Source organism: Hipposideros armiger, unplaced genomic scaffold, assembly GCF_001890085.2.
Source record: "Hipposideros armiger isolate ML-2016 unplaced genomic scaffold, ASM189008v1 scaffold_100, whole genome shotgun sequence".
NCBI classification, from domain to species: domain Eukaryota; kingdom Metazoa; phylum Chordata; class Mammalia; order Chiroptera; family Hipposideridae; genus Hipposideros; species Hipposideros armiger.
The window spans coordinates 3936279-3963640 of NW_017731450.1; the positions used below are offsets into that span (position 1 = coordinate 3936279).

General features: G+C 48.2%; 3 protein-coding genes across 6 annotated transcripts in view; 2 read left to right on the forward strand and 1 right to left on the reverse strand.

Moving 5' to 3' along the window:
* Positions 1 to 5847, forward strand: part of ALKAL2 (ALK and LTK ligand 2) — an 8485-nt gene extending 2638 nt beyond the window's left edge. Inside the window, exons 4-6 of one of the 2 annotated variants that reach the window (XM_019646277.1) lie at positions 47 to 127; positions 1882 to 1947; positions 4642 to 5847. In XM_019646277.1, the coding sequence (XP_019501822.1) occupies positions 47 to 127; positions 1882 to 1946 (146 nt within the window). In that variant the 3' untranslated portion in view covers position 1947; positions 4642 to 5847. The remainder of the gene's footprint in view (positions 1 to 46; positions 128 to 1881; positions 1948 to 4641) is intronic. The other variant, XM_019646278.1, reaches the window with a different exon arrangement.
* A 623-nt stretch (positions 5848 to 6470) lies between these two features.
* On the reverse strand, positions 6471 to 21646 carry ACP1 (acid phosphatase 1). 2 transcript variants are annotated; one of them, XM_019646322.1, is made up of 6 exons: positions 21537 to 21646; positions 16487 to 16560; positions 16130 to 16243; positions 9628 to 9689; positions 7538 to 7643; positions 6471 to 7414 (listed from the first exon to the last, which is right to left on the reverse strand). In XM_019646322.1, the coding sequence occupies exons 1-6, from the start codon at positions 21577 to 21579 to the stop codon at positions 7337 to 7339; spliced, it is 477 nt and encodes a 158-aa protein (XP_019501867.1). In that variant the 5' UTR covers positions 21580 to 21646; the 3' UTR covers positions 6471 to 7336. The 2 variants fall into 2 exon arrangements, with proteins under 2 accessions (XP_019501867.1, XP_019501868.1); XM_019646323.1 differs by lacking the exon at positions 16130 to 16243 and adding an exon at positions 16287 to 16400.
* Positions 21647 to 22178: 532 nt separating this feature from the next.
* Positions 22179 to 27362, forward strand: part of SH3YL1 (SH3 and SYLF domain containing 1) — a 31972-nt gene continuing 26788 nt past the window's right edge. Inside the window, exon 1 of one of the 2 annotated variants that reach the window (XM_019646273.1) lies at positions 22179 to 22519. In XM_019646273.1, the coding sequence (XP_019501818.1) occupies position 22519 (1 nt within the window). In that variant the 5' untranslated portion in view covers positions 22179 to 22518. Of the gene's footprint in view, positions 22520 to 22690; positions 22780 to 27362 lie in introns of those variants that run through there. The other variant, XM_019646274.1, reaches the window with a different exon arrangement.

The following is a 27362-nucleotide window of genomic DNA, read 5'->3' on the forward strand; positions in this document are numbered from 1 at the left end:
CCACCCGCCCGCCGCCCTCACAGCCTGTCTCTGCCCCACATTGCAGGCCCTCTGTACTTCAGCCCCAAGTGCACCAAGCACTTCCACAGGCTCTACCACAACACCAGAGACTGCACCATCCCGGCATGTAAGTGACCGCAGGAGCCCCGCTGTGGGCGGTTCTCGGCCCCACTAAACCCAGCAGGCGCCGCCTTCTGCTCCCCTCGCGCACCCAGGCGTCAGGGGCGGCGCCCCCCGGCGGGAGTCGTCGCAGCAGCCAGGCCAGACTCACCGTGGGTGGAGCACTGGGTACCCGGTCAGCGCTTCCCTCGGCAGGCTCATTCTGTTCATGGACGGGCCTGGGCAGCTGAACACAGGCGCACGTGCTCAACTGTGACAGTCAAACACGTTAGGAAATGTGTTGCTCAAATGACGCGTCAATGCTGTTTTCTGGGTGTAATGAGGGGGTGGCCTGGGCCTCGCTGCCCACACCTTTCCTTTCTGTGGTGACTATCACCGGCCACGCGTCCGGTCCTGCTCAGTGCTGTCCCTCCACTGGCTTCATGGCCAACCCAGGAATGCAGATGGGCCCTTCGGTTGTAGCTGTCACTGTCAAGTGGTTTATCCACAACAATGTTTTACTTCCCCGAAGTGGCTCCGTGTGCTCTTCACAAAACAGGCAATGGTGACAGGTCACCTACGGTAGAGTGACATCTGCCAGAGCCCTAAACCCTGTTACTCGGTATTTCCTTCCTGTGAAATGGGTCACTCACCTCCTGCTCAGGGATCATCAATGTGCTTTCTGAGGCCAGAGAGCCTTCTCACTTTATGGCTTAAGTGTAGGTATATTTTTACATTAGGATCGTAGATTATAAATTTGAAAATGACCTCTGGGATCATGATTTCTAACCCTTTTGTTGTGGGTGAGGACACAGACGACACATGTGCTTAGCTTGTGGTGTCACACAGATGCCACGCGCTGGACTGGGCAGGTCCGAAGTCGGCCCCATAGTAAGGTCCCCGGGCGGCCAGCAGGGCTGGAGAGCCTTCGGACCGAGTGGTCACCTCTGGGATCCCTGGACGTCCTGAGCTTACACAGTCCATTGGCTCCACTGTGACCTGTTTAGGAAAGCTACATCCTAACGAATGTGGAGCGACTGGCAAACAAACACCAGGCATCCCCGTGACCCAGCTTCCAGTGTGAGCCCCTTTTTCCCTGGAACCCCAACTAGTATGCCCTGTAACTGTTCGGGAGGGCACTTTCCCTGTGGGGTGCAGTTAGCTGCTCGTCCACCACAGTTACTGCGGTTGCCTCACTCATCCACTCAGATTGTCACTCAGGAGTATGAGCGTTCCCGTTTTTACGCAGACTCCCGTGGCTCCTGAGCAGTGAGCCTCACGGACTTACAAGCTGCTGCTGCTTTCCAGAGTTCACACTGAGGGGAGCCCTTTACCTGTTTCCTGGGGCAGCACCTGGTGCAGTGGCGGAACAGGAAACGGTGTGAGGTGCCCAGGAGGGCCGGCTGCCTCACACGCAGGCTCGTGGCCCCTGCTCACCCAGGCCCTGTGCACCGGGCTGGGGACTCGCCCTCAGGACGCACGGGACGAAAGCCAGTTACTCCCAGGAGCTCCTGCCACTGGGAGGGGGGCTGCACCGGCTCCCCCCAGCTTGCCAGTCACGTCACTTAACTTCTGCCACGTGACGCTAAAGCCCAGAAGTTCCATAAATTATTAAATCAACAACCTCAAGCCTATGATCGCAGATGGCAGTCTCCGTATTGCTTCCAGGGTATTCAGAATGTTTAAAGACATAAAATGGCTTTAGTAGCTGATATGCTTGTTTAAAATGCTGTTTATTTAAGAGTTGTGAACTGACAAGGCTCTGATTTATTTCCGCTCCAGACTATAAGAGATGCGCCAGGCTTCTCACGCGGCTGGCGGGGAGTCCCGTGTGCATGGAGGGGTGAGGTAAGCCCACAGCCGCACTGCACACACGCCAGGCTGGGTCCTGCTTGGGGGATGCTAGTGACATTCATGCTTTGGCTAAAGGAGCCTCACTTTGAGCAGGACTGACGAACACTCAGCGTCTCTCCGAAACTTGGCCATCAGGAGAGGCAGCCCGCTAGCCGACACGTGACCCCAGGGGATCACTCTCGTGACACGGCTGGGCGTGTTAATCTGAAACACCGACTGTCCACTGCCCGACTTAGCACATGGCTGAGCGCACACATTATGCCGAGTCGCTTTTACACTTTCAGTCAGTCACCAAGACTTATAAATGAACATATGACTAACCACATCCATGCAAATTTTATAGACACATCTGGCAAATGTTTGCATTGGATCCTATCATTATACCAATATGATGTAAAGAATAGCTAAGAATAGTTATCTTTTTAAAAATATTTCTATCAAAGTTATTTTGTTTGCATAGCCTCCAAGGGTAAAACAATAAATGCACATTAAGAATTTATGATCTAAACTTTACCTCAGCCTCGTGAAGGCCAATGTGCGACCTAAACTACCAGTTATCAGCCATGCAGTCAGCTGATGGACTGCAAGTTATTTTCGTGACACAAATGCCATAGATTTGTCACAAAACTATAACTTCATAATTTTATACTTACTGTGTGTTCTGCGTGTGCCGGGGCATGACCAAATGCTAAGTCTGTCCCCACGAATAAGATGCGCTTTGGCCCTCGGATGGCTGTCCCAGAAACACGAAAAAGGGTGTCACACTGTCACTTTGCTAATGGCTAGTCGTCGTCGCATGAGGGGACAGTGACCTTGCACGCAACACGCTCACTGTGGAGCGAATGTGTGACAGCAAGAGCCCGTGGCCGCCAGGGGTGGGCGAGGCGTCCTGGCTCCATCAGCACCGTCCTTGGTGCCTTTCTGTCCTCATCACAAGTCCCACCATGGCCCTGAGGACCCACAGGGGGTCAGCGAAGCAAGTGGCTAACAGAGGACAGACAGCCTTTCTCCAGGTTACCTGGAAGTGCGGTGTTTATGCAGAAGCCAAGGGACACTGGGCACCGTGTCCCGTCACTTCTCAGACTTCTCAGCCGCGGGGCACAGAGCACTTTTCCTTCCGAAAGTGCTGACTGGATGGATCGGTGCGTTTCCCCAGGCGACACGTTGCTTCCATTCAGCACTTCTTGATAGGAAAGCACCCGTTTGCAGAGATGAACCAGGCGCCCCACTGGCTCACAAGTGCGACAAGGCCCTCCGGCCACACCCTCTGGCTGCGTCCTCCCCGCAGCCCAGGGACCAGCCACTGTGTCCCCCTTGCCCGCACTTAGGCCTGGACACATGGCTGGAGCGAGTGCGCAGAGGTGATGCCACTGCCAGGGACGCCCACTTACTTATGTGGATCACTGAGCGAGCTTCTCCTTCTGTGTCCGTCTGTGGGTGGGCGCAGCAGGCCTTGCCAAACGCCACCTGGAACTTGGGGAAAGCCAGACAGAAAAGGCATCCTGGCTGGGCAGTATGCGCGCCCTGGACGCGGGCCGGGCGGCCCTGACGTCAGAGCGCCCTGCATCCCTCCCCCATGCGGACCCACCAACCAGACTTGAGCTAGAAGGCGCGGGATGTCAGACAAAAGGCCTAAGGCCTGTGGCCACGGAGTCTGCTCCGAAAAGGCCACCATGCTCAATAGTCACACTTGTCACAACTGTCAGTAACTTCATTTGGGCCAAGAAATAGGTAAAGTTGAAAACAGGTATTTCTAACTATAATAATTTCAAACATTTTTTAAAGATTAATTTCTAATTCAGTTTTAAACTGCAACAGCAAACTGTGAACTGGTCACGATGTACGTTTGACGGTTGCCCTGTACCCAGCAGGGTGGGTTAGGGCTCAGCAAGACTGGAGGGCAGGACACAGGTGGCAGGCGCCCTGCAGGTCCCCTCGTCCTACCAGCTCCCCTCTGCTGTCCTAAGTCACGTGGCGGTGGCAGGACCAGCCTTCCTAAAGGCTGAGCCTGAGGAAAGCAGGTCTTCAGGGGTCCGAGCACAGGGACTGTCCCATCTGTGACCTCAGAGAGACCCCTGCGCCTCCTTTCTAAAGCTCGGTGCCCGACCTCTGGACAAGAACAGATGTGTTCCCAGCTCCCGTCCTTTGTCACACTGTGTCACCTGGACGTGCAGCTCAGGGGAAATTAAGAGCCTGCGTGCTGAAGTCTCCAAAGACTTTCTCAGGCTACACAGTGCAGCCCCATCTTACTGACCTTGAAATTCATTGTTACTTTGAAAACGGATGAAAGTACAACGGCTCGGGCATACGACATCATCCCGGGAACTGCAGACCCTGTGAACACGGAGGTGTCAGGCCACTCTGCTTTCCCAGGGTTGCCACAAGTTGTCAGTCATGTGGCCTAAACGACTGAGGATTTGACAGCACACCTCCCAGACTAAGCACTATTTTTTAGACTTTACTATGATTTATGATTTACCTTTAATTTTACGACTTTCGTTCCTTTAGCACAGCAGACATGTAACACCGGCAGAACTAAGTTAATGTCCACAGTAACGTAGAGAGCACTCTTTGGGACACAGAGAAATACACGTACACTGAGACCCCAGATCCCAAACACTGGGACGTAACACGTCTCCCAGACCGACAGAGCGTGCAGACTTACGAAGCCCATGCCTCTCTTTTTAGCAGGGGGCGGAGCGACGAAGGAGCCGTGAGAAGTGCCTTGCAGACCAACAGGAAAACAGAACCCACTACCTTCATACACGTCCCGTGAACAAGAGATGTATTTTTGCAGAAGTTCCCATGATTCCTGAGTTTTGTATGTTGCTGACACTGTTTGCGGACATATCCAGTAAACCGGCGTAGCTGACCCTCGTCATTCCAGAAAGCGCCACGTCTGACGTGAGCACCGGGACAGGACAGCGCCTCTCTCCTGACTAAGTGAAACCACAAACAGTGTTTGTTTATAAACATAACCAGATCTGAAACTATATTTTCATATAGCACATGGTATGATTTCATATTTTTATTACTTTTACAATTAAATTCCCAGAATATTATTTGGAACTGCATGAAAAATTTTAAAAAAGAAACTCCAGCCGTGTTTTGGAGACAGTGGCGTGCAAACCAGTGAGCACATCCAGGCTAATGTCATTTGTCCTTTGTGTAATAAATGTAACATAGTACCCAGACATTGTGCAATATGTAAATACTGTAAATTAAACATGAGAAATAAAGTGTTTGTTATAATGAAATCTTCAAAGTGACTTTTTACTTTCCAACAAGTTCATCATTGGAATTCACGATTTACAAATCTGGGAAGACACCATAATACTGGTAGAGTGTCCGAGAATCTGAGGCACAAACGAAACGGGAAGGCTACGGATTCTTGGAATCAACAACTGCACGACTTTTAAAAGGAGCGCTGACTACATCCTGGTGGCATCTTACACCCTAGTTCAGCAGTGAGTTTTTCAGAAAAGTTTGTGCCTGCGTGTCCTGTGTGACTTCGTCATCATGAAAACACTAAGAACCACAGAGGTCTAAGCCACTGCAGATTTTTTATAGGTGTATCTGACCAAGTCTGAGTGGCTCCAATTTAAAGACAGACAAGTGAATTCAGCAGTGAGTCTGCTCACAGGACCTGTCTGGGTGCAGCCTTGACAACAAAGTGGAGTCCATGGTTTGATGATCCTTATTGGAGATATTAATACAAACATAAACATTAAAGAAAAGCAGCATTCAGGACTCACTTATGAACATTATGGAACAGAAGAGAGTAAGAAACGTCTCCGCTTTGGGCTAACAATTACGCGATGACCGTGGCAGGGTTCATTTCTGAAGTACTCTCACTTAACCCTACGTTTTGTGGCTAATTATGTAACTTCTCCCCCTGCCCCCCCCCCGATTCTTTACCATTATAAAATTATTACCTATTTAACCTCTCAAGATGCATGTATGTCCCAGGAAGTTTCCCCAGTAAAATTCTCGGACTTCCACAGGGAGCCGACCCCGGCTTGCTGCCCCGCCCCCCACAGTGGGGAAGGCTGCCTGCTCGCCCTTCACAAGTGGGCTCAGGACTAAACACCCCACCTGGGACCCTCACAATACTGAGGAGAGGAAGCCCCCGCACCCAGGAGAAGCAGGTGCCCGAGAGGCAGCCCCTCTCTGAGTCACCCAGAGTCATGATGAGGACTGACCTGTGCCTGAGGGTTCGCAAGGATTTCGGGTGAGGAGCCATGAACATGGGTGAAGGCGAAACAGCTGCTCATGGATCCGGGACACGCAGGGGCCGCCCCAGGAGCCTGCACACCCGCTGACGGTCAGGCCCGGCGAGCCTCGAGCCTCTTCCACCAAAGGACATTATTGTACGTGGAAGCAAAGAACTTATGTTCACCATTTTACTTCCTAACACAGAAGATAAATGTGCACATACATCACAGATCGTTTGAAAGGCATCCTGAAGCATCATTTTCTAACTGTTCTTTCAATAAAAACGCAGGCAGACACCAGACTTACACCTTAGTTGTATTTTTCTAATTTCCCCCGTTTATTTTGAAGTCTTTTTTGACAGATAGCCATGAGAATTTTAAATTCGTTATCACAAAGTACAGAGAAATTATCTTTACTTGCTTATAAATTAAGCACTGATGGAAGAATATCAATATTTAAGCATTCTAACATAGGAACTTTTCCCAATTTTCATTAATTTTTTCATCTAAACTAATGTACATTTGACATTGGGGTTACATACGCATCTAAAAGCAGACACGTCTTCAAACTGACCACAAGATAGACCAGCAATCACAGGTCCTGTTTTCTGAATATAATTACACTCCAGAGGCAAAGGGACTCACATGGGAGCAAGTGAGATGACTTCCTCATGAAATAAACTAGACAGAAACTAGGAAGTGTCCCAGGTGCTAAGACAAATGCCATAAAGCTTTCTGTCCTATCGTAAATGTGCAAACGTGCACGCGTGTAGGTCCACACGTCTTGTCTGGGCTGCTGGACGGCAGGCCTGGTGCACAGAGCGTCGGGGACACACTGCTCGTCCGCAGACGTCAGGGAGAGGCAGCGCAGAGCACTCTGGGCCGTAGTGATGTCTGACGTGTTAGGTTCTGCTGGTTTGTGGCAGGGTTTTGTCGTGACTGGATAAAGGGGAGACTCCGCTGGTCTAAGAAACTTCACGGGCCCCACAGACGGTCTGAGTCCAAGGTATTTATTTATTCTTTGGCCAAACACAACAACTGGTTTCCATCTACAACTACTTTTAAGACCAGAAATAGCAGGTCAGCTGGAGTCGCAGCGCTGGCCTGGAGCTGCTAGACGTCACCCCTGGCCCTCGCCCGATACCGGCGGCTGCGGCGAGGGTGGCCAGCTAGCGGGTCTGCTCCAGGAAGGCCCTGCAGCACCGCACACACTGCTGGTACACGGTCTCGAAGTCGGAGTCATTCCCCTGGAAGGAGGGAAGAGACACAAAACCCGCCTAGCCAGATGCCCGAGAGGACCGCGACCCATCACCGCACTGAGCAGGCCCAACCGGCTGACGTCTGCTCGAGAGTGTCACAACTGTACTTACATAGTAGGGGTCCTCGATAATAAGTCGTTTTTCTGGATCATAGCTTCCAAGTAGCTCGATTTTAGCTTTGCTGTTTTTAACTTGATTACTTTTTCTAGTCAAGTCTCTGTAAAATTAAAACATGAACTTAGTTTTCTGATCTACGCTTTCAAGTTAAACAGGGACATCTGCTAGGGTTGTATGAAATGTCCACATCAAAATCCAGCAAAGGTGACTGATTTTAAAACAAACCAAACACTCAGCCCATCTGTACGAGCCCCAGGCAGCTGTGGCCACGGTTCCTGGCTCTGCCTGCAGCAGCGGCTCTCCCGCTCGTCACCTACACAGAACATGGGTCCTTACGCCAGAGAAGACCGATGCTTTCTCCCGTGAAAGACACGTCGAGATAATCAAAAAGCCCGTGTCAGAGATTAAAAGGTGACAGAATGGAGCTCACGCAGCCTGTGACCTCAGCTCAGTCCTGCGCTGTCTGGCGGCATCTCCTGTGGCGCCCCCGTCAGCTACTGCCGCTTCCTGCTCTTACACCCCAGGCCCCGGCCCAGATGGAAGCAGCCCCAGTCTGCAGACACCCCCACCTCCAGCTTTCACTCTGCCACAAGCAGCAGCTGTCGCCAGCTAAATGACGGTCCCCCCGTCAGTGAGCAAGTCCCTGCTGGGCACGGGTCTCACGGGAAACCTCGCCTCGCAGCAACTGGCCTTTCCCTCCACTGGCCTCGGCTCAACCAGGAAGGAGCACAGCTCAGCTCCTCAAAGAAATGGTGCGGCTCCCAGCACGCCTGAGGGTCCCATTAACAGAAAGTTTTCTAACAAAACACTGTAATACCTAAGCCACTGTGCAAGTGAGAAAAATGAACACCAAACAAAGTAATTGAAAAAATTAAAAAAAAAAAAATTTACGTATTTAAATGAGGGTCCTGAACAGAAACTTAACAGTATTAACAGAAACATAAGACACGCTGTTCCATCCATATCTGTCCCCCGTACAAAGGTCACTAAAGCAGAGACAGTTTCCTCTCATCAAACACATGGGATAGTTATGAATTGGCAGCGGTGTAAGTTAATGCTTCCTGAGGGCGCAGGGGGCTGAGGGCTGCCAGTGGCCCAGCCGCGGCCCTCAGCACACTCCAGTGTCATGTGATCATGTGATGAGCCACACAGCTTCTAAACTGGTAAAACACGTGGTATGTGCTAATTTTTGGCATGATCACATTATATCACATTCTTTCTCCATTAGGTATAATTTTAGTTTATTATGGTAGCCCGCACCAGATGTAAACTTGATGAGGGCAGCATGAAAATGTCTCCTCACTGTTTACCAGTGCCTGCACTGCGACAGGCACACAACAGCTGAAGAGTACCACCAACTTCCTTGTTGCCCAAATACAAGTCCCCTGGGTGCGATGCGGCCCAGTGGGGAGTGTGGCTCACGGGAGAGGCTTCCGAGCTCAGGATAAAATTCCTTCACACCCACGTCTGTGAACTTGGGCATGGACCCCAACCTCCCTGTGCCTCAAGTTCCTCTGATGATGCAAACCTAGGGATCACATGCTTTGGCACATAGAGCACTTAACACATTGTATCACGGCCGGCCACTTCTAATACCATAGTCTGTCAGGTTTTTTTTCTAAACAATTAAGGCAATCCACAATTTAAATAGAGTAAAACCTTTTCTTTTCTGTCAGTCCTGCTTTTTTTTTGGAAGGGGGGGGTCAGCAGTAAAGGGGGAATAAGATGAGAAACACAGTGAAACACGACACTGTCCATGAATCATTATAGCCATGACAAAGTTACTAGCCTGCCAACTAAGACACAGCCGTGTACAGAACTGTGTCACAACCCAGCTGGTTTTCAAATTCAAGCTAACTGAGCTCTCCCTTATCAAAGGCTGTGTCTCTTTGTAAATACATCCCCCTAGGACAATCCTAAATTACTTTCTGAATTTCTCACTATTCTAAATAAACTAATTCTGTATATGTGACGTTTACCATCTATTAAAACTTTAAGATAATAAAAAAGTCACTTTGGGCAACTACTTGGCCTATTACTAAAATGAGAGTTGAACAGAAATACCCTTAAAAAAAGGTGATTACCTCAGATTGCTTTCATCCATACATAGTATATAATCAAATGTGGCAAAGTCTTCTTTGGTAACCTAAAATTAAATAAGAAGTCAAAAACAGTGTTTATATTTATATCAATCAAGCCTAGAGGATCCAAAGCAGAAAAAAAAAAACCTCTCTGAGAATCCGTTACTCAAAACCTAGGGTACTTTATTTATTTTTTTTAATCTGACTCTCTGGGGTGGAGACCAGGCATCATATAGCTGAGCCATCCTGCCACCTGTTGGCAGCTCAGCCGCAGCTCACCTTGGGCCAGAAATCGAACCGCTGTTGTTCAGAGCTTGCACTTTTGAGCGAGCTCTTAACCAACTGAGTCATTTGGTCGGCCCAAAATTTAGGGTACTTTAAATTTAGGTTACTTTAAAATGAAAACAGAGTTAACCTAGTTCCTAAAATTGTATCGCAGAGAAATTTTATTGGGTTGTCGGAAAAGTCATGATGCATTTTTACAACAAAAAAATACGTCATGACGTTTCCGACAACCCAATATATTATAAAGTTCCTGTAGTAAATGTAAAATGGTATAATACGTAGACACAAAATTTATATTTCATCTTCAATTTCTAAGTAACAATGTATAATTTAAATAAAATGTTAAAATGTCACACAAGTGAAAATAAAAACACGATGACCTAAAATCTATGTGAAACAGCAAAAGCAGTCCTAAGAGGGAAATTCATAGCAACACAGACTACCTCAAGAATAAGAAAAATTTCAAATAAACAATCTAACCTTATACCAAAAGTAACTACTAAAAGAACAAACAAAGCCCATGTGAGTAGAAGGGAATAATAATGATCAGAGCAGAAATAAATGAAATAGAGACAAAAAAATAAAATTAAAAAGATCAATGAAACTAAGAGCTGGTTCTTTGAAAAGATAAACAAAATTTGATAAAACTTTAGCCAAACCCATCAAGAAAAAAAGAGAGGGCCCAAATAAATAAAATCAGAAGTGAAAGGGAAATGACAACTGATACCACAGAAATACAAAGGATTATAAAGAAACACTGCAAACAATTATATGCCAAAAATTGGACAACCTGGGTGGAATGGATGAATTCCTAGAAATATGCAATCTTCCTGAATCAGGAAGAAATAGAAAATCTGAAAAGACTTATTACTACTAACGAAATCAAATCAGCAATCAAAATAGTCCCAACAAACAAAATTCCTGGACCAGATGGTTTTACAGATGAGTATTACCCAACATTCACAAAACTAGTATCTATCCTTCTCAAACTCTTCCAAAAAACTGAAAAAGGAAAGCTCTAAAACTCGTTCTACAAGGCCACCATTATCCTGATACCAAAACCAGACAGAGACACTACGAAAATGAAAATTACAGGCCCATATCCCTGATAAACATAGATGCAAAAATCCTCAACAAAATATTAGCAAACCAAATTCAGCAATACGTTAAAAAGATCATACACCATGATCAAGTGGGATTTATTCCTGGTATGCAAGGTTGGTTCAATTATCCAAAAATTAATTAATGTGATATACCACATAAACAAAATGTGTACTGTGTTCAAAGATAAAAGTCACATGATCATATCAATAGATGCAGGAAAAGCATTTGACAAAATCCAACATCTATTTATGATAAAACTCTTAGCAAAGAGGGGATGTAGGGAACACACCTCAACATAATAAAGGCTATATATGACAAACTCACAGCTAACATCAAACTCAAAGGTGAAAAGCTAAAAGCTTTTCTTGTAAGACCAGAAACAAGACAAGGATGCCCACTTTCACCACTTTTATTCAACATAGTAGTGGAAGTACCAGCTACAGCAATCAGACAAGAAAAGAAATAAAAGGAATTGGAATGGAAGAAGTAAAATTGTCATTATATGCAGATGACATACTATACAGAGAGCCCCAAAGATTCCATAAAAAACTATTAGAATAATTGAATTCAGTAAAGTAGTATATAAAATTAATATTCAGAAATTGGTTGCATTTTATACACCAGTAACAAACTACCAAAAGACAAATTAAGAAAACAATCCCATTTATAATTTCATCAAAAAACAAAACAAAAACCTGGGAATAAATTTAACCAAGGTGAAAGACCTGTACTTGGAAAACTAAAAGACTTTGCTGAAACAGAAGTTTAAGACACAAATAAATGGAAGGCTATACTGTGCTCATGGATTGGAAGAATTAACATTGTTAAAATGTCCACACCACCCAAAGCAATCTACAGATTCAATCCCTATCAAAATACCAATGGCATTTTTCACAGAACTAGAACAAATAATCCTAAAAGTTATATGGATCCACAAAAGACCCCAAATTGTCACAGCAATATTGGGAAGAATAAAGTTGGGCATATCACATTACCTGATATCAAACTATACTAAGGCTATAGTAATCAAAACAGCATAATGGCATAAAAACAGACACAGATCAATGAACAGAACACAGAGCCCAGAAATAAACCCTCACTTATATGGTAAATAAATCTATGACAGAGAGGAGACAAAAATATACAATGGGGTAAAGACAGTCTCTTCAATAAATGGTGTTGGGAAAATTGGATATGTGTAAAAAAAATGAAACTAAACCATTACACCATATATAAAACTTAAACTCAAAATGTATTAAAGACTTAAATGTCAGACAGTTAAAACCATAAAAGTCCTAGAAGAAAACACAGGCAGTAAACTCTTTTGACACTGGTCTTAGCAGAATTTTTTTGGAAATGTCTCCTTGGACAAGGGCAACACAAGGAAAAAGAAACAAATGGGACTACATGAAATTAAAAAGTTTTTGCACTGCAAAGGAAACCACCAACAAAACAAAAAAGCAACCTACTGAATGGGAGAAGACATTTGCAAATGATATATCCAATAAGGAATTAATATCCAAAATATAGAAGGAACTCATACAAGAAAACATAAAAAAAAAAAATCCCATAAAAAAATGGGCAAAGGACCTGAATAGATATTTCTCTACAGAAGACACACGGATGCCAACAGACATATGAAAAAATGCTCAATGTCACTAATCATCAGAGACATGCAAATCAAAACCACAATGAGATACCGCCTCACACCTGTCAGAATGGCCATCATCAATAAATCAACAAACAACAAATGTCAGTGAGGATGTGAAGAAAAGGGAACCCTCATGCACTGTTGGTGGGATTGTAAACTGGTGCAGCCACCATGGAAAACAATATGGAGGTTCCTCAAAAAGTTAAAAATACAACTACCTTCTCACCCAGCATTCCACTTCTGGGTATTTACCTGAAAAAATCCAAAATGCTAATTGGAAAAGGTATCTGCACCCCTATGTTCACTGCAGCATTATTTACAACAGCCAACTTATGGGAGCAACCCAAGTGCCCATCAACAGACGACTGGATAAAGAGGAGGTGGTGCATTTATATGTACAGTGCGATACTACTCGCCACAAAAAAGAATGAAATCCTGCCATTTGAGACAATATGGAGGGACCTAGAGGGTACTATGCAAAGTGAATTAAGTCAGACAGAGAGAAAAACCATATGATTTCACTTATATGCAGAATCTAAAGAAGAAAACAAATGAACAAACAAAACAGAAACAGACTCGTAGATACTGGGAACTGATAGTTGCTAGGTGGGAGGGGTGGGGAAATGGGTGAAAAAAGTGAAAGCGATTAGTAAGTACAAACTGCCAGTTATAAAAACAGTCACAGGGCTGTAAGCTCAGTACGGGAACAGTCACTAATGCTGTGATAACTGCACACAGTGCCAGGTGGGGACCAGACTCATCGTGGTGATCACTTCATCAGGCATAGAAATGTCTAACCACGATGCTGTCCACCTGAAACTAATATAATACTGTATGTCAGCTGTCACTGAGAAATAAATAAATAAATAAATAAATAATAAATAAAGTAAAATGTCACACATTCAACCTCCTTCAGTACTTTACTCTGTGTTTCACTCTACAAATACTTAGCATCCTAGGTCCTGGTGTACTCAACCCTGACACATGTGAGATGCTGGGTGTGCAGCCAAGAGAACTGCACACAGGTGCGTCCCCGGAGACACATACAAAAGCATTCACAGCAGCACAGAGCCCCAAGCTGGGCACGAGCTGTGGCCCAGCTGTGAAACGAGAGACCGGCATGAACGTAAGGCCCGGCCACAAGCAACGCCGCAGAGAGCCGGACAGGAGCTGACAGGCAGAGGACACACCACAGGATCCACGGCCGCAAGGCTGGAAAGACAGGACACGCTTCAGTGGTGACCTCTGGAGCAGAGGGGCAGTGCTGGTCACGCTGTAAAAATGCACAGGGCTGACACTGACAATCTGTGCACGTCAAAGACGTTTACTGAAAAGAGGAAAGAATGTACACTAAAGTAAACATCTCCACAGAACTAACCGGATGTGAGCGTTCCCTTACTCAAGAGAGCTGACTGCATTTGTTAAAAAAAAAAAAAAAAAGCACCCGAAATGCATTTTATTTATTAAAACCAAGTGGAAAGTACTGGCAAAATTAACACTGTAAGAAATGTAAGAGAATAGTTCTCAAACTGGGACAATTACTAAAGAGAAAACCTGTAAACATTAACAAGAGTCCAAAAAATTCAAGATCTGATGTAATACTAATTTATAAAACATATCTTACCAGTACTTCGAAATTTAAAAAAAAACTACAGAGAAAAGTTTCTTAATAGCAACAGGAAAAAACACAGGCAAAAAACAGATTCTGTAGAAATACTACTTCTAAAACTGGTAATTACAAGTGTTCTTAAAAAATAGAAAGTTTCTAGCTTTGGTTTTGTTTGTTTTTTTCATGACGTGTATTTAAAATACTTCATTGATACCCACTTATATAATAGTATACAAAAAAAATCATCTAATCCTGGTGAAACATAGAAAATGTAAAAGTATGATTACTGAAGTATGAATTCTGAAGTACTTTTCAAAATAAATCTATATTCTTTAAAAAATAGAAAAAATAAACTGACAAGGTATGTAAAAGCTTGAAGAGATTAGGATGGACAAATGATTAAATGTTTAACCTTCTATCCAATGAAAATTCCATTTAAGAAACGGTCAGGTCCCTAAAGTAGTTAATTTAAATAGTATATTGTTAACAAATAGCATAGCCAGAAATTAGAAGCTCACAGATCTCAGAGTTAAGTTGCCTAAGCCCAAAATAATGTGTGTGTTACTAATCTCTTGAGACATCATTAATGTATTAAGGGTGTTTTAAAACATTTTGTTTTGTGAGTTTTCTGGCTCACACTTCAATATATTTTTATTGAAACAAATAAGCCAGTGAGCAAACCCCAGATCTACCATTTGAAGCTGGGTAACCTTCAATAAGTCACTTATTTTCTCTCCAGAACTCAGTTTCTTGATCTGCAAAATGGGTTCACCAACCACTCCTTTCCCTAATGAAGTAATGGAGGATAAAACTGAGCTGATCAAAATGAAAAATGCAAAGCAGTATGGCAAAGCACTCTGAAAAGCTGTACAAGATGTGCTATAACCATGATTAAAGAATCTTTACCTGGGCTTAGAAAAAGTTCTGATTCAAGCACTACCATTAAACTACGGTTCTCATGTGCCATCCATACTATAAACGTGTAATGCATCTGACGACTGATTTTCAAGACATCCAGCTTCCGGATGGAAGGCCTCCAAAGCCCATCTGGACACGGCCGTGCTCTGATGCTAGTCCACAGCCTCACTGGGCCTAAAGCCAATACGCTTCCTTAGGTTGGATACGGACAAGAAGCCACAGATTTTAGCCAGATTTAAAAAACGAACCCAACTGGATCTCCATAAAATAGTCCCAGTGATAAAAATGTCCCTGCAGAACAGCATATGAGGCGTTTTGTGTCAGAGATGGAGCCAGTTTCTTTAGGAGCCGGCCCCTGTGGCTCTGGAAGGTTCCAGCATGATCCTAGTGACAAACTGTGTCCCCCACCAGGAAGGCTGAAGGAAAACCTCAGTCCCGTGGTTACTCGAGGCTGGGGCCCTGCGGCCAGGAAGGTGCCGGCAGTTCCAGGTGGCTATTTAAGTCAGGGGAAACTCGAGATCAGCCCGGTGGGCACACTAGCCACCCGCAGACAGAGCTCCCCACTGGACAGGGCCAGGACCTGCGCCCCGCAGTGCGACTGTCCTCCGCCCGCCACCTGGCACCCACAGATGAGTGTCCCTGCACACGTCAGGCGGCGTTGTCCTAGCAATCGGCTCTAATGGGAGCAGACTGGTCCTGGTGGTCCCAGCTTTGGAGACCTCGCAGCCCCAAAGTATGTAATTACGTGCGTTTTAATAAGGAAATTGCAAGACCCCCACGGTCTGTCAGGACTGTGGAACCAGGGGTGAAACAGGGCGGGTCCCCGGGGCAGGTGGACGGGCTGTGAATAAACGCACTGACAACAGGGAGCCTGGGCATCTGTCACCATGGACCACGTTAGGACTCCACCCGTTAGAACGAAGCAAGGGCTCTTCTACCTGTCTGGCTTTATGGGCTGTGTCAATGCCATGGTTTCTCAGGCAGCTCACAGCTCTCGGGTCCGGAGACCGGCCCACGTTCCAGTCGGAAACAGCGCCGCTGGCCACGCTCCACTGCAACAGAAACACAGGTGCGCCTGCGCGTGAGGCCCCGTACCTGGCGGGCGACGTGGCTCATGGGGACGCCGTGTTTCTTCATGCAGCTCTGCCCTCGGTAATCAGGGGGGTTTCCGATCTCATACGTGGATGTGGCCGCACTGTCTATCCTCCACTGCGGAGAAGAAAACGCGTTTTTTCGCAGTTTCCTGCCCCAAAAGCATGCAGGTTGGTCTTTTAAGCATCGGAAACGGTACTTACAGCATCGGAAACGTTTTGATCAGTGACAAGTTTTCTGAAAACTGCTTCTGCGATGGGTGATCGACAGATGTTACCTTAAAAGGAGTGGAGGGCAGACAGTGAGCGTCAAGCTTGAGGGAAGAGCACAGGCTGACCGGCAGCCACTTCACACTCAGCCACAGGGATGTACCCCTAAGGAAAGCCAGGCTAAGACGAACGTGACCGGGTACCAGCTGGCCAAATCCAAGTTCGACGATTTGACACCAACTGTTCAAGTGTTCCAAGTGCAAATGACAAGAAATCAACAAAGTGGCTGCAAGCAGCCTATTTACTGGCAATACAAGAGTTAAAATATGTATCTTCAGGGATATTCCACACGGTAAGACACAGCAGTGGACACAGGCATTATCGGCAGCCCCACACAAACGTCACTGCACAATCTGTGCCAAGTCCTGCCTGGTGCCGGACCCAGGAGTCGACTCACTGCATTAGGGTGCGGCCCCCAGGCACCACGCCTCCCGGACCCAGCATCAGCTGCAGTTGAGGAATTCTCTAGAAGGACCCAGAGTTCAGGAAAACGCTACCCTTATGGTTATAGTTTTACTATAACAAGCAGATACAAAGCAGGACCAGCCACAGTTTGAAAGCACAGCGCAGACTCTGGAGGAATTCCGAACAGAAAGCTCTCAGGTCCTCAGGGACATGTCACCTCCTGTCATCAATGCTCACCAGGGCTCATGTTGAGGGGTCTGGGGTTTTCACTAAGTAGGCACAACACTGAATTATTCGCCTGCAGCTGGACCTCCAGCAGCCCCTCCTCAGCCACTCCCGTACAGGGCCTCCCTGGAGAACAAGACACTCCTACTGCTGCTCCTAGGGAATTCAAGGGGCCTGGAGGTGACCTCCCAGGAGCCAGGACAAAGGCCATCCCTGTCATCAGGCCGGGCCTTTCCTTACTACACAGGGGAAAAAATAAGACATGAAATACTCTCAAAATAGTCCCACCACGTGCCAAGCAATGCATTTACAGGAGATACAGAATTAGCGGTGATGAGAACAAGATGAATGCTGACTGACAAGCAACATTCACAGAAGCACAGGAAGAGATTCTAAAAAGCATAAAGACGACAGTAAGAAAACTTCTCATCAGGAAAGAAGGCAGAGTAGAGCTGATCTTTAAGGGATGAAGGAGACTTAAGTGGCATGCAAGTCGGGGTGGCCGGGTGAGTGAGCAGGGGGCCGTTGCAGGCACGCATAGTAAATGTGTCAGCGCTGCTGGGCCCGGAGCACAGGAACCCCAACCTGTGGCCACAGTGGGAAGAAACAGGGTTCAGGGGACAGGAGTGACGAGGCTCGTCTCACAAACTTTATCTCGTGTGCCTGCCACTTGCGAGCAGGCGCCGTGCCAGGCCCCTGAGAAAGGGAGCTGCTGCAGATATGGGCCCTTGGCACCGCAGCTGAGGAACCCTGAGAAGAGCCTGAGGCTGAGGGTGGAGGCTGAGACCCTCCGAGGCCAACGTTGACAGAGCAAGGGACGGACTGAAGCTGAAGGAAGGGCTGGGTGACACAAGAGAAACTGACCAGATGGCACTAGATGACAAGACTTGACTGTTTACTAATATAAAACTATCCTGGTTTCAAATAAACATGATAATTTGGATCTTCTAAACTGTTGTGACAACGAACTAATTTGCTGCTGTATGAAACGAACTCGCTGACTTAACAATATTCTTCAGTTTCTACATGTAGCCAGGAATTAATCTTGAACGCCCTCTAGAAGCTACTTTGTGCTGTGAAGTTTTCCCTCCCCACATCCTAAATCTCTAATTTTTAAAACAGGTACTAGCACCCCCATTATTTTTATTACAGAAAGGTTCCCATGGATGTGTCATCATTTTACTTGCCACCATATGCCTCAGAGAATACTTTAAAGAGAAATCACTCTTCCAAATTAAGACAGCTATTATTTTGTAACTGTAGAATAATCGATGTGTAATATCTCAGCATATAAAGACATAATAAAAAGACTAGTTTCACTTTTAAGATTAACTATAAACAACTTACTTTTCCCACAAGACAAAAACAAGGAGTGTTCACTGCCTTGAAGTGAAGGCACATTCATCCATTTACTTTTTCCCCAGATAGTTACATTTAAAGCAAGAACATGTGTGTCTAAGTGTAGATAGGAAGAAAAAACTTTACTGCTACAAAGATTGGAAGTCATTCGACCTAAAAGATCAACAGATAGGAAGCCCTGCCTGCTTATAAGTCGACCTCTTGATTTGAAAAGTTGACATCACCAAATGTATGTGTTACTTAAAGATGGAGCGAGTCAGTAAAACACAGTACTTCAGATCTCACCGATGGAAAAGCTGTGAAACTTAAAAAAATGTCATCTCAATCTGTGAATACTCAGGTTTGTTCCCAATTAGGCAGCATAACATATACTTACTGAACACTTGCGTCTCAAGGACAGAGACTCAGAAAAGACAAAATCAAACGCTCAGAGGGCTGGGGCTGTCCGTCCCACCCAGCAAGGACCGACACCAGCACAGGTGCCACGTCGGAAGCACTCGGCAAACACGGGCTTATTGTACAGAAAGTCACGAGTGCGTTATCACCTCCAGCCATGCCGGCTGTGGCATGATTAGCAGCATATTCTCGCTCCTGTGCGTCTCTATCTTACAAAAACATAAAACACTTCTAATAATCTTGCCAAAATAAGGTGCTCAGGCCCTCTCTGCCACTGGCCTCCTGCATCAACCCCTCCACGTCTCCCCCAGAGCTGGACTGCTCCCCCTTCAGGCTAATCTCAACACTTCTTTTTAAATTCCCAACTCTACTCAAAATCCTCCAAAGGCTGATCTACAATAGTTCAGTGTGAGCCAAGTCCTCACAAGGCCTCCTTAGGCCTTGAAACAGGGGTCCAAAAACATGGCTCATGATACACCACCGTTGTGCATGGCCCACAGAGCTAAGAATAATTTTTACACCTTTAGATAAATGAAAAAAAACCCTCAAAAGTGGAATAATGTCTTGTGACATGAGAAAATTATATGGAATTCAAATCCCGGGGTCCATAAATAAAGTTCTGGAGCAGAGGTAGGCAGGGTGAACCAACCATCTAAGTGGTCAGCATGAAACACTTGCTCTCCGACCCTTTACAGAAAGTGTGCAGGCCCCAACCCAGAGCACTCACTGTACAAGAGGAATTAATTTCTGCCCTACCGATGAGAATGGTACCCATCGGGATCCACAGGAGCACAGAGAAAAGTCACTCCAAGTGTCTTCCAGGCCTCAGGTACAGATGGGGGTCCTGGCTGAGAAAGGCTGCTGGTCACCAGGCCCAGCCCGTGCCTCTGCTGATTCTTGAACCGGATCGAGCACACAGACTTCAAAATCTTCACCGTTTGCCCAGGATGCCTTTCCAAAATACCCCAGGCTTGTGTCCCCACTTCTTTCAAGTCTTCGCTCAAATGTCACCTTGTAGGTGAGGTGTCACTGCCCACTGCACGCCACTCCCATCCCCCCTTTCCGGCTTTCAACAGGACACTAACCATCGAGTAACTGGGCTGCTGATGAAAAGGTGTGAGCCCCAGGGAGGCAGGGTTGTTGTCTGTTTTTGTCACTACGATCTCCCTAGAAGACAGAACAGTGCCTGGTAATAGTCGTTGCTAAAAAACAAACAAAACTGTACCGAAGATAACATACAAGCATAGACGTCCGGTTAACAGACACCATAGTGCATCCGACTGCCCTTTAAAAAATCTGTTGATTCTGTCAGTCAGCCTTCAGTGGAGTGAAGAGCTTACAAAAGAAATGATGAGAAACAGGTGGCCCTTTTACTTCCCCCTCCTAGAAATTCAATACTGCAAATACCTAGTGGGAGTCACATGCTGTCTACAGGTGGAGATACAACGAAAAATAAGCCGCAGTTGCTGCCCTCAAGAGAGCTAACTCTAGTGGTGTTCTCAAGAAGCCATCAAGTAATTACAACAAAATTTGATTACAAGTAATGAAAGGTGTCTACGAAAGATCACAAGACAACTACCTCCCCCTAGAGTATCTTGGAAAAGGAAGGGAGGGGACTCTGCGTCTGGCCTGACAGACCGGCTTTCCAGGCAAAATGCAAAACGGGTGCCCAGAGACAGCCACACAACCCAAGGCAGAGTGTGTGCTGGGAAACGGAGAGGGGGTACGGCGGGCCGGCGCGTCGACTTCCAGGGGGTGCAGCACAAAAGGGAACTTCGCTCCTGGGAAATGCAGACGCATCAGAAGCTGAGCGACCGGACTACCGGGGATCCTGGCCTTCCTCGCTCGGGCTCCACGGCCCCGGGTGGAGCGGTGAGGGGCCCGTCCTGTCGGAGCCAAGGGAGAACCCTGACACTGCAGGGAGGCTAACTGTTGAAATTCTCAGAATGGAAAGACTCCTGAGTGGAAGGTACTGGAAGGAACTGGCACACGGGGCTGGTTGCCTCGGGGTCCGGGGAGCCAGCTCTCTCACACCCAGAAGATCCGCGCTTCCCGCGCCTTCAGCTCAGACGCATTTACGAGCGTGCGCCGCGGACCAGCCAGCGAACGCGCCGTCTCGGGTCTCGGGCATCAGGGGCCCCAGAGTCTCAGTCCCGCAGCGTCAGGTCCACCCAACCAAGGGTTCAGGGGGCTCCAGGCGAGTGTGGCGGAAGGGGACCCGGCTCGTGGCGAGGGCGCTGCGGGCGAGGCGCCCCGGGCTTGCGGGGAGGGCTGGGCAGGGGAGACCCCGCTCCCAGGGCGGGCGGTGTAGGTGACGGAACGCCGACCCGAGAGACCTGGGCAAAGGCCCGAGGCCCCAGGCCTGCAGAGGGGGCTGAGCCGTGACCGGTGACCCGGCTTAGCTCGGAACGGGAAGGCGCGGGGACGGGTCTCGCACAGCGGGCCGGGCAGGGACGCGGCGCCAAGGGAGAGCCCGGGGCGAAGCCAGCCCCCCCGGGGTCCGCGTCGCCGGCCTCCGCCCAGTCGCCGCTCCCGGCCCAGCGCGCAGTGCGGAGCGCACGAGGCCCACCCGACCCTCCAGGCAAGTCAGGCGTCTCACCCAGACACACGAACAGCACCGACTTGGGGACCCGCTCCGCCATCTTCCCGCGCAAACAGAGGCGCCTACTGACGGCGTCGGAACGTTTCTGGCGCAGCGCATGCGCACTGAGCACGTTCCCCCTCCTGTGCGCCTGCGCCGTCAGACTGGCTCCGCCCAGGGTGGACAAGAGGGTCTCGCGCCTGCGCAGTCAGGTTTCACCTACGCGAGCGGGAGGCGGGGCCGAGACTAGCCAGGAGGCGGGGGCGGGGCCGAGACTAGGCGGGGGCGGGGCCGAGGGCACCTGGAAGGCGGAGGGAGGGGCTTCGGGGCCGGGACGCGAGAGGCGGGTTCCGCAGGCACCTGGAGGGCGGGGTCGGGCGCCTCCGAGAGGGGACGGGGGCGCGTGGCCGGGCGCCACCTGGAGGCGATGGGGCCCCAGGGGACCGACCCAGAGGGGCTCACTCAGGCTCCGAGGAGTGATCGCCTGAGGATGGGGGCGGGCGCCGGTCCCCGTCCCGGTCCGGCTTCGGGGCTGCAGACCCTCATGGAGGCCCCGCGGCGGGAGGGGCCCCGCTGCGTCCGGTCAGGCCGCGCCCCCCCGGGTTCAATGAACGCCCCCTGCCCCCCTGGGCCTCGAGGCCGGAACGTGAGGCCGGTGATACGGGATGCGCTGCATCCGCTCGGGACCCGAGACCCCCGCTCTGCCCGGGTGGGAGCCGCCGCGCACCACCGTCCGCTCTGCGACAGGGGGGCGTGTCAGGGTTGCCCCGATTCTAAGGAGATGGGGTGTTTCAGAAGCCCCCTCGGGACGGACGACGTGGAGCACAGCCCGCCCTCGCCCCGGGGCTGCGCGTGTCTGCCCGGCGTTACCTGAGTCAGGTGTGCACCGCGCGGGGCGGGCCCGGCCCCGGAGGCGGAGCGCGGCCGAGGGCGCCCTTCCTCTTCCTGGGTTGCTGCCGGCAGGTGGAGGGGCGCGGAGCGGACCGGGCTCGGGGCCACAAGTGAGTACCGGTGTCGGCCACGCCGCTGGCCGGACCCGGACCGGGTCCTTCCCCTTTAAGAAAGTTTTGCTGGCGGGGAAATCGTTGGTGAAAGAGGGCGAGAGAAACGTGATGCCTCAGCTTTTTGCTGCTGCGCATCTATTAACGCTAAGCTCGCCGCAGACTGCCCAGGTTAGGACGAAGCCGTTCCCGCGACTCCCCGCCACAGTGGTTTTGATTCAGGTCCAGCCCCAGTGGTTCCATTCACAGGGAAGCTCTAAGTACGCTTTTTATTTTAACGATTGTAAATCATTTTATGTTATTTGTAAATATCTGATAGTTGAAAAGCCACGGATTAGTATCTTTTTAGTATCCAATTTGTTTCCATAGATGAAACTCTAGAGCTTGGACGTGATGGTTTGGGTTTCGCGCGTGCTTGACTCATGGGGGCAAGAGGCAGAAAGATGGGGTAATGTGCATGGTGGAGGTCCCCTAAGTGAAGTGCCAGGCCCTCCACTATCATCATCCAAACAGTTAGGGGAACCGCTTGGGGTAAAGAGGTGAAGAGTGGGCACCGCCGCCTCCGGGACCCCGTGGATCTGTGGCGGGGGGAGCTTGTCCTTGTTTGAAGTATGACACTGCTCCGAGTTTGTAGATGACAATACGATAATGAGATTTACCTTGCTGGATGGAAACGTCATTTTCACACCATTTCAACAAATATTTCAGTGTCACCACTGCTGCTGCTAGGGCTGAGTTGGAAAGAAGACACAGACATGGGACCCCTGCTCACAGGGAATCCAAACCTGATGGCCCAGATGTGCTGCGCTGCTGTTCTCATGAGTGTTTTCATTGGGATTCCTGAATTAATGATGAGTTAGTCATAAAACCTGTATGCACAGCTTCCGAGAAACACAGGTCTCTGTGCTGGCCTGCCCTGGGAAATACCTGTGCAGCGACTGCGGAGGTGTTTACAGGTTACTGTGTCAGAGTTAAACTAATCAGAATAAGTTACAACTTCCACCATTTGTCATGCCCAGGAGAATTGGTTATTTCCCTTACTAATGTTCTATTTCAACAAAACTTCTGTAAAATGTGTAAATACTACCCCTCATCTTTTGTAAGTGAAAACATAATTTGAAAGAAATTTTTGCTCATCAAGAGCAATTTGATGCTTTTACCCCACTTAAGAAATCTTTCTTCTCTGGAGATTTCTCACAATTTAGAAATAAAGGAAAGTGGAAGTGGGCGCTGACTGAGGGTGGTCATGGAAGTCCTCGCACACTTGTCCTTCCAACAAATGCATCGTGATAGCACATAACTCCTGTGCCATTTAAGACCCCAGCTCCCTGAGGTTTTTGTTTTCTTTGGGAACATGCATTTTTTACACCCAGTGATCTGACCACCTGGCTTTTCTAGTCCTGCTCCGAGCCAGGATCACGTGACTTCAGTTTTGGGTAAAGTGAGTAAAAATGGAAGGTTTCGTTAGGCTGAGAGTTACATTTCTCATCATCCTTCCCCTCGGTCCCCTACCTGAGCCTGGGGTCAGGGGACTAGAAGAGCAGCAGAGGCGCACTGATGTTTGGATGCAGATGGTTCGTTTTGTTTTAGGTTTGGTTTAGCAATTTGGATTAGGAGGGTTAAGGATCTGACCAGAGAGACCGGTTTTGATTTCTAGAACGGGCAGCTTTGTCTCCTTAAGTCAAAGGAAGTAGTTAAACCAAGGCCAGTGAAAGATGAGAACTGGTTTCAGAAACAATGGCCATAGTGACCAGGCAGTGGTGTTCATTATGAGGGTCTAGTAAAGGATTTGAGCAAAAAGCAAAGTTTTAATGCCCTTTTAAAGATCACATAGATAGGTAAAGTTCCCTTGTGTTTGGCTAAGATTCAGTCAATTCATTCTAAATCTTTCCTTAGCAGCATTCCTGGATTTTGGTTGGGATATCAATTTAGTGAGTTATCCTTTATTTCATGTAAATTATATAAGTCTTGATAATTTGATTAATGTCTAATGGAAATTTGGGAAACTGTTTCTAAACTTCTGGACTTTTCATAGAGGTTCCCTTCTCATAACAGAGGGTCCATTGAGGAAAATAATATAATGGGTGCTTCTTGATGGAAGGAAAGTTTGGGAAACCCTGAACTCTGGTGACCACATGGTGGGCTGGGGCCCTCTGTCCCCTTGCTTTGCTTCCATACCCCTGGTGGAGGGTAGACTGGAAACTAGTCCGTTTTCTCACCCCCGTGGCAACTTACCTCGAGTGGGACTCGATGTCCCTGTCTGCCCCTAGGCGCCCCAGCCCTAAGTTATTGCCCTGTGATCAAAATGTAAATTATTTCCACATCCTAAAATCATTTCAAGCTTTTGAAATTTCCAAAGTAAAAAATTTCTCCCCAGTATTTTGTAAACTCTTCTTAATTTTTTAAAAAAGTTTAGTATGATAATTTTAAATATTTTAATTTTTAAAGAAAACTTTACATCTAAGATTCTTAGCTTGAGGTTTGGCAGCTATCCTCCTTTCAGGAAGAAACTCAAATGTTTATAGAGAATTTGCTTTACCTTGGAATTAGAGAAACTTAGGACTTTTATGACTGTTCAGATGCCTACCATGATTTAAAATTAAAGGGGCTTCTTCGGAAATGACCTCTGTCTCACCGCTTCAGCAGTGTCATGATACCAGCATTCTGATCGGACCCCACTCTCTGCTTGGGGAACGGAAGAGGGAGAGTGGGTGAGCCCTGCCTCAACACTGAGGACAGGAATCACACTTATATCTAAGTTGCTATTGTTTGTTGGCTCTGCCGGAGGAGGCCACTATATGTAACTGTGACCAGGCGGGGCGGTTTTATCAGAAATGTAATAGAAGCTGTGTCATTAAGGCAAATTAGCCAGGCTCTGCGGCTCCGCTGAACCCATGGCATCTTCACCGCGTCCAGCCTCGTCATTGACACCCCGTTTCTCAGCGACAGCACTGTGTCTACACAGACCTCCGTGGTCAGCAGGCCTCCTGCTGCATCTGAGCCCCCAACTGTTTACGGGAGAGGCAGCCTTCCCCTGCAGCAGGATGTTTGTGATAGCAGCTCTCAGCTGTGGAATGTGCTTATTTGGTTTAATTCTGCTCCTGCGATGGAGTTCAAAGTAAAAAGTCTTGGGGGCTGGGGGTAAGGTTTATGTGTTAATTACTATGCTTTAGTTGTGCATGTCAGAAAATCTGATGCAAACTGGCTTGAGCAGAAAACGAGGTAGTGGTCTGTGTGACTGAGCAGTTCAAGCCACTCGCAGTGTCAGCTGCCACCCAGTCCTGGGCTCCGACAGGGCCAGAATCGCCAGGCTCACTCCAACTCTTGTCAAAAGGTCATCCGCTTGGCTTTGTGCTCAAGCTCCCCTTTGGGGTGACAAAATCTGCATCAGGTGCCTGGGGAAAGGTAGGTGTGTGGTGTCACTGACCAGCTGAGGTCAGAAGTTCTGCTGTGGCACACAGAGGACATCCAGGATGCCCTGCGTCACTCAGACCCACCTGTGCCGACTACAACAGAAGACAGGTGTCCAGCAAAAGGAACAGATCCCACCGGTCCCTAACCCAGTCAGGTGCATTGAGCACAAGACACTGCGGTGCACGAGGGTCGTCAGAAGCACTGCTCTGGCCAGGAGGCGTTTCCCTGGGTGGTGGCAAAGAACAGAGTACAAAGGAAGTAAGAAGGAAAGAGGGAAGGATGTGAGCCTTGAATCACACACTTGAGTGCCGGGAACATGAATTTCGCTGTGAGCCCTCATTTTCCCTCAGGTCTGGGTCTCTCTTCTCCCTGGAGGCCATCCTGCTTTAGGTCGGGGCTGAGAAGACTCTGCTCTGCACCAGGCTGCCCACTCACATTTGCTTTTGGTCTTCAGTTGTCACCAATCCTGAGGACGTGCTGAATGGGCCCTTGTTGCATTCTCAAGGCCTTGACAGCCCAGCTCCCTGACAGAACGACAGCCATGTCCTGCAGGCACGCGGCCGGCCCCGCTACGCCTCCTGGGCTGGAGGGGAGTTTGTGGGGTGAGCTGTGCCCAGCTCAGACCCTGGGGTGTGTGAGACTTCTCGGGGCGCGCTGCTGGCTGACCTCATGGCACTCAGGCCCTTTAGGTTTGGTTTTGTCCTCCCTTTCCTGGGAGGACGTGGAAAGCGCTATTTTAGGGAAGAATGCTGTCCACTTAGACCTGGGTCCCCTGAGCCTGCCCCTCTCTGGATCCGGGAAGCGCTATGGAGCCTGAGAGGCGGGGGGCTTTGGCGTTTTCTCCTATAAATCTGTTGGCGCACCATGTACACGAACATTTTCTAGTCCTCACAGGCATTTGACCTTTAATCCCCCAAAGCCACACAAATACTTTACTCATTTAACACATATTGAGTATTTACAATATGTCATTATGAAATGTGTTGGAGATATTGCAGTTAATAAAATAGTCGATGGGCTTACCCCCAGCACTTACGTTCTAGTGAAGGAGATGACCCAGAAAAATCAGCGAGATGGAGATAGATGGCTAGATAGATAGACACTTAAGATGGATAGAGTGATAGATATAGATATAGAGATAGATAGTCATCGGCCATGGCGCAGCCCAAATACGATGGGAGGACTGAGGGCTCTGTGCGATGGAGTCATACTACCTGAGATGTTCCGTAGACAGAGCATTTCTTTGGAGAAACGAACATAGGGGTTCAAGACTGGGAGCAGAGAAGCCAACATGGAGGCTGTTGAGTGGGCCCCACGAGGACTGGTATTCCTGGGTTCAGGCTGGTAGCAGGGCGCAGGTGAGGTGTCACCAGATCCTGTGTGGATGGGGAAGGTTTATATTCTCGTAGGGTACGTGTGCTGACGGAGG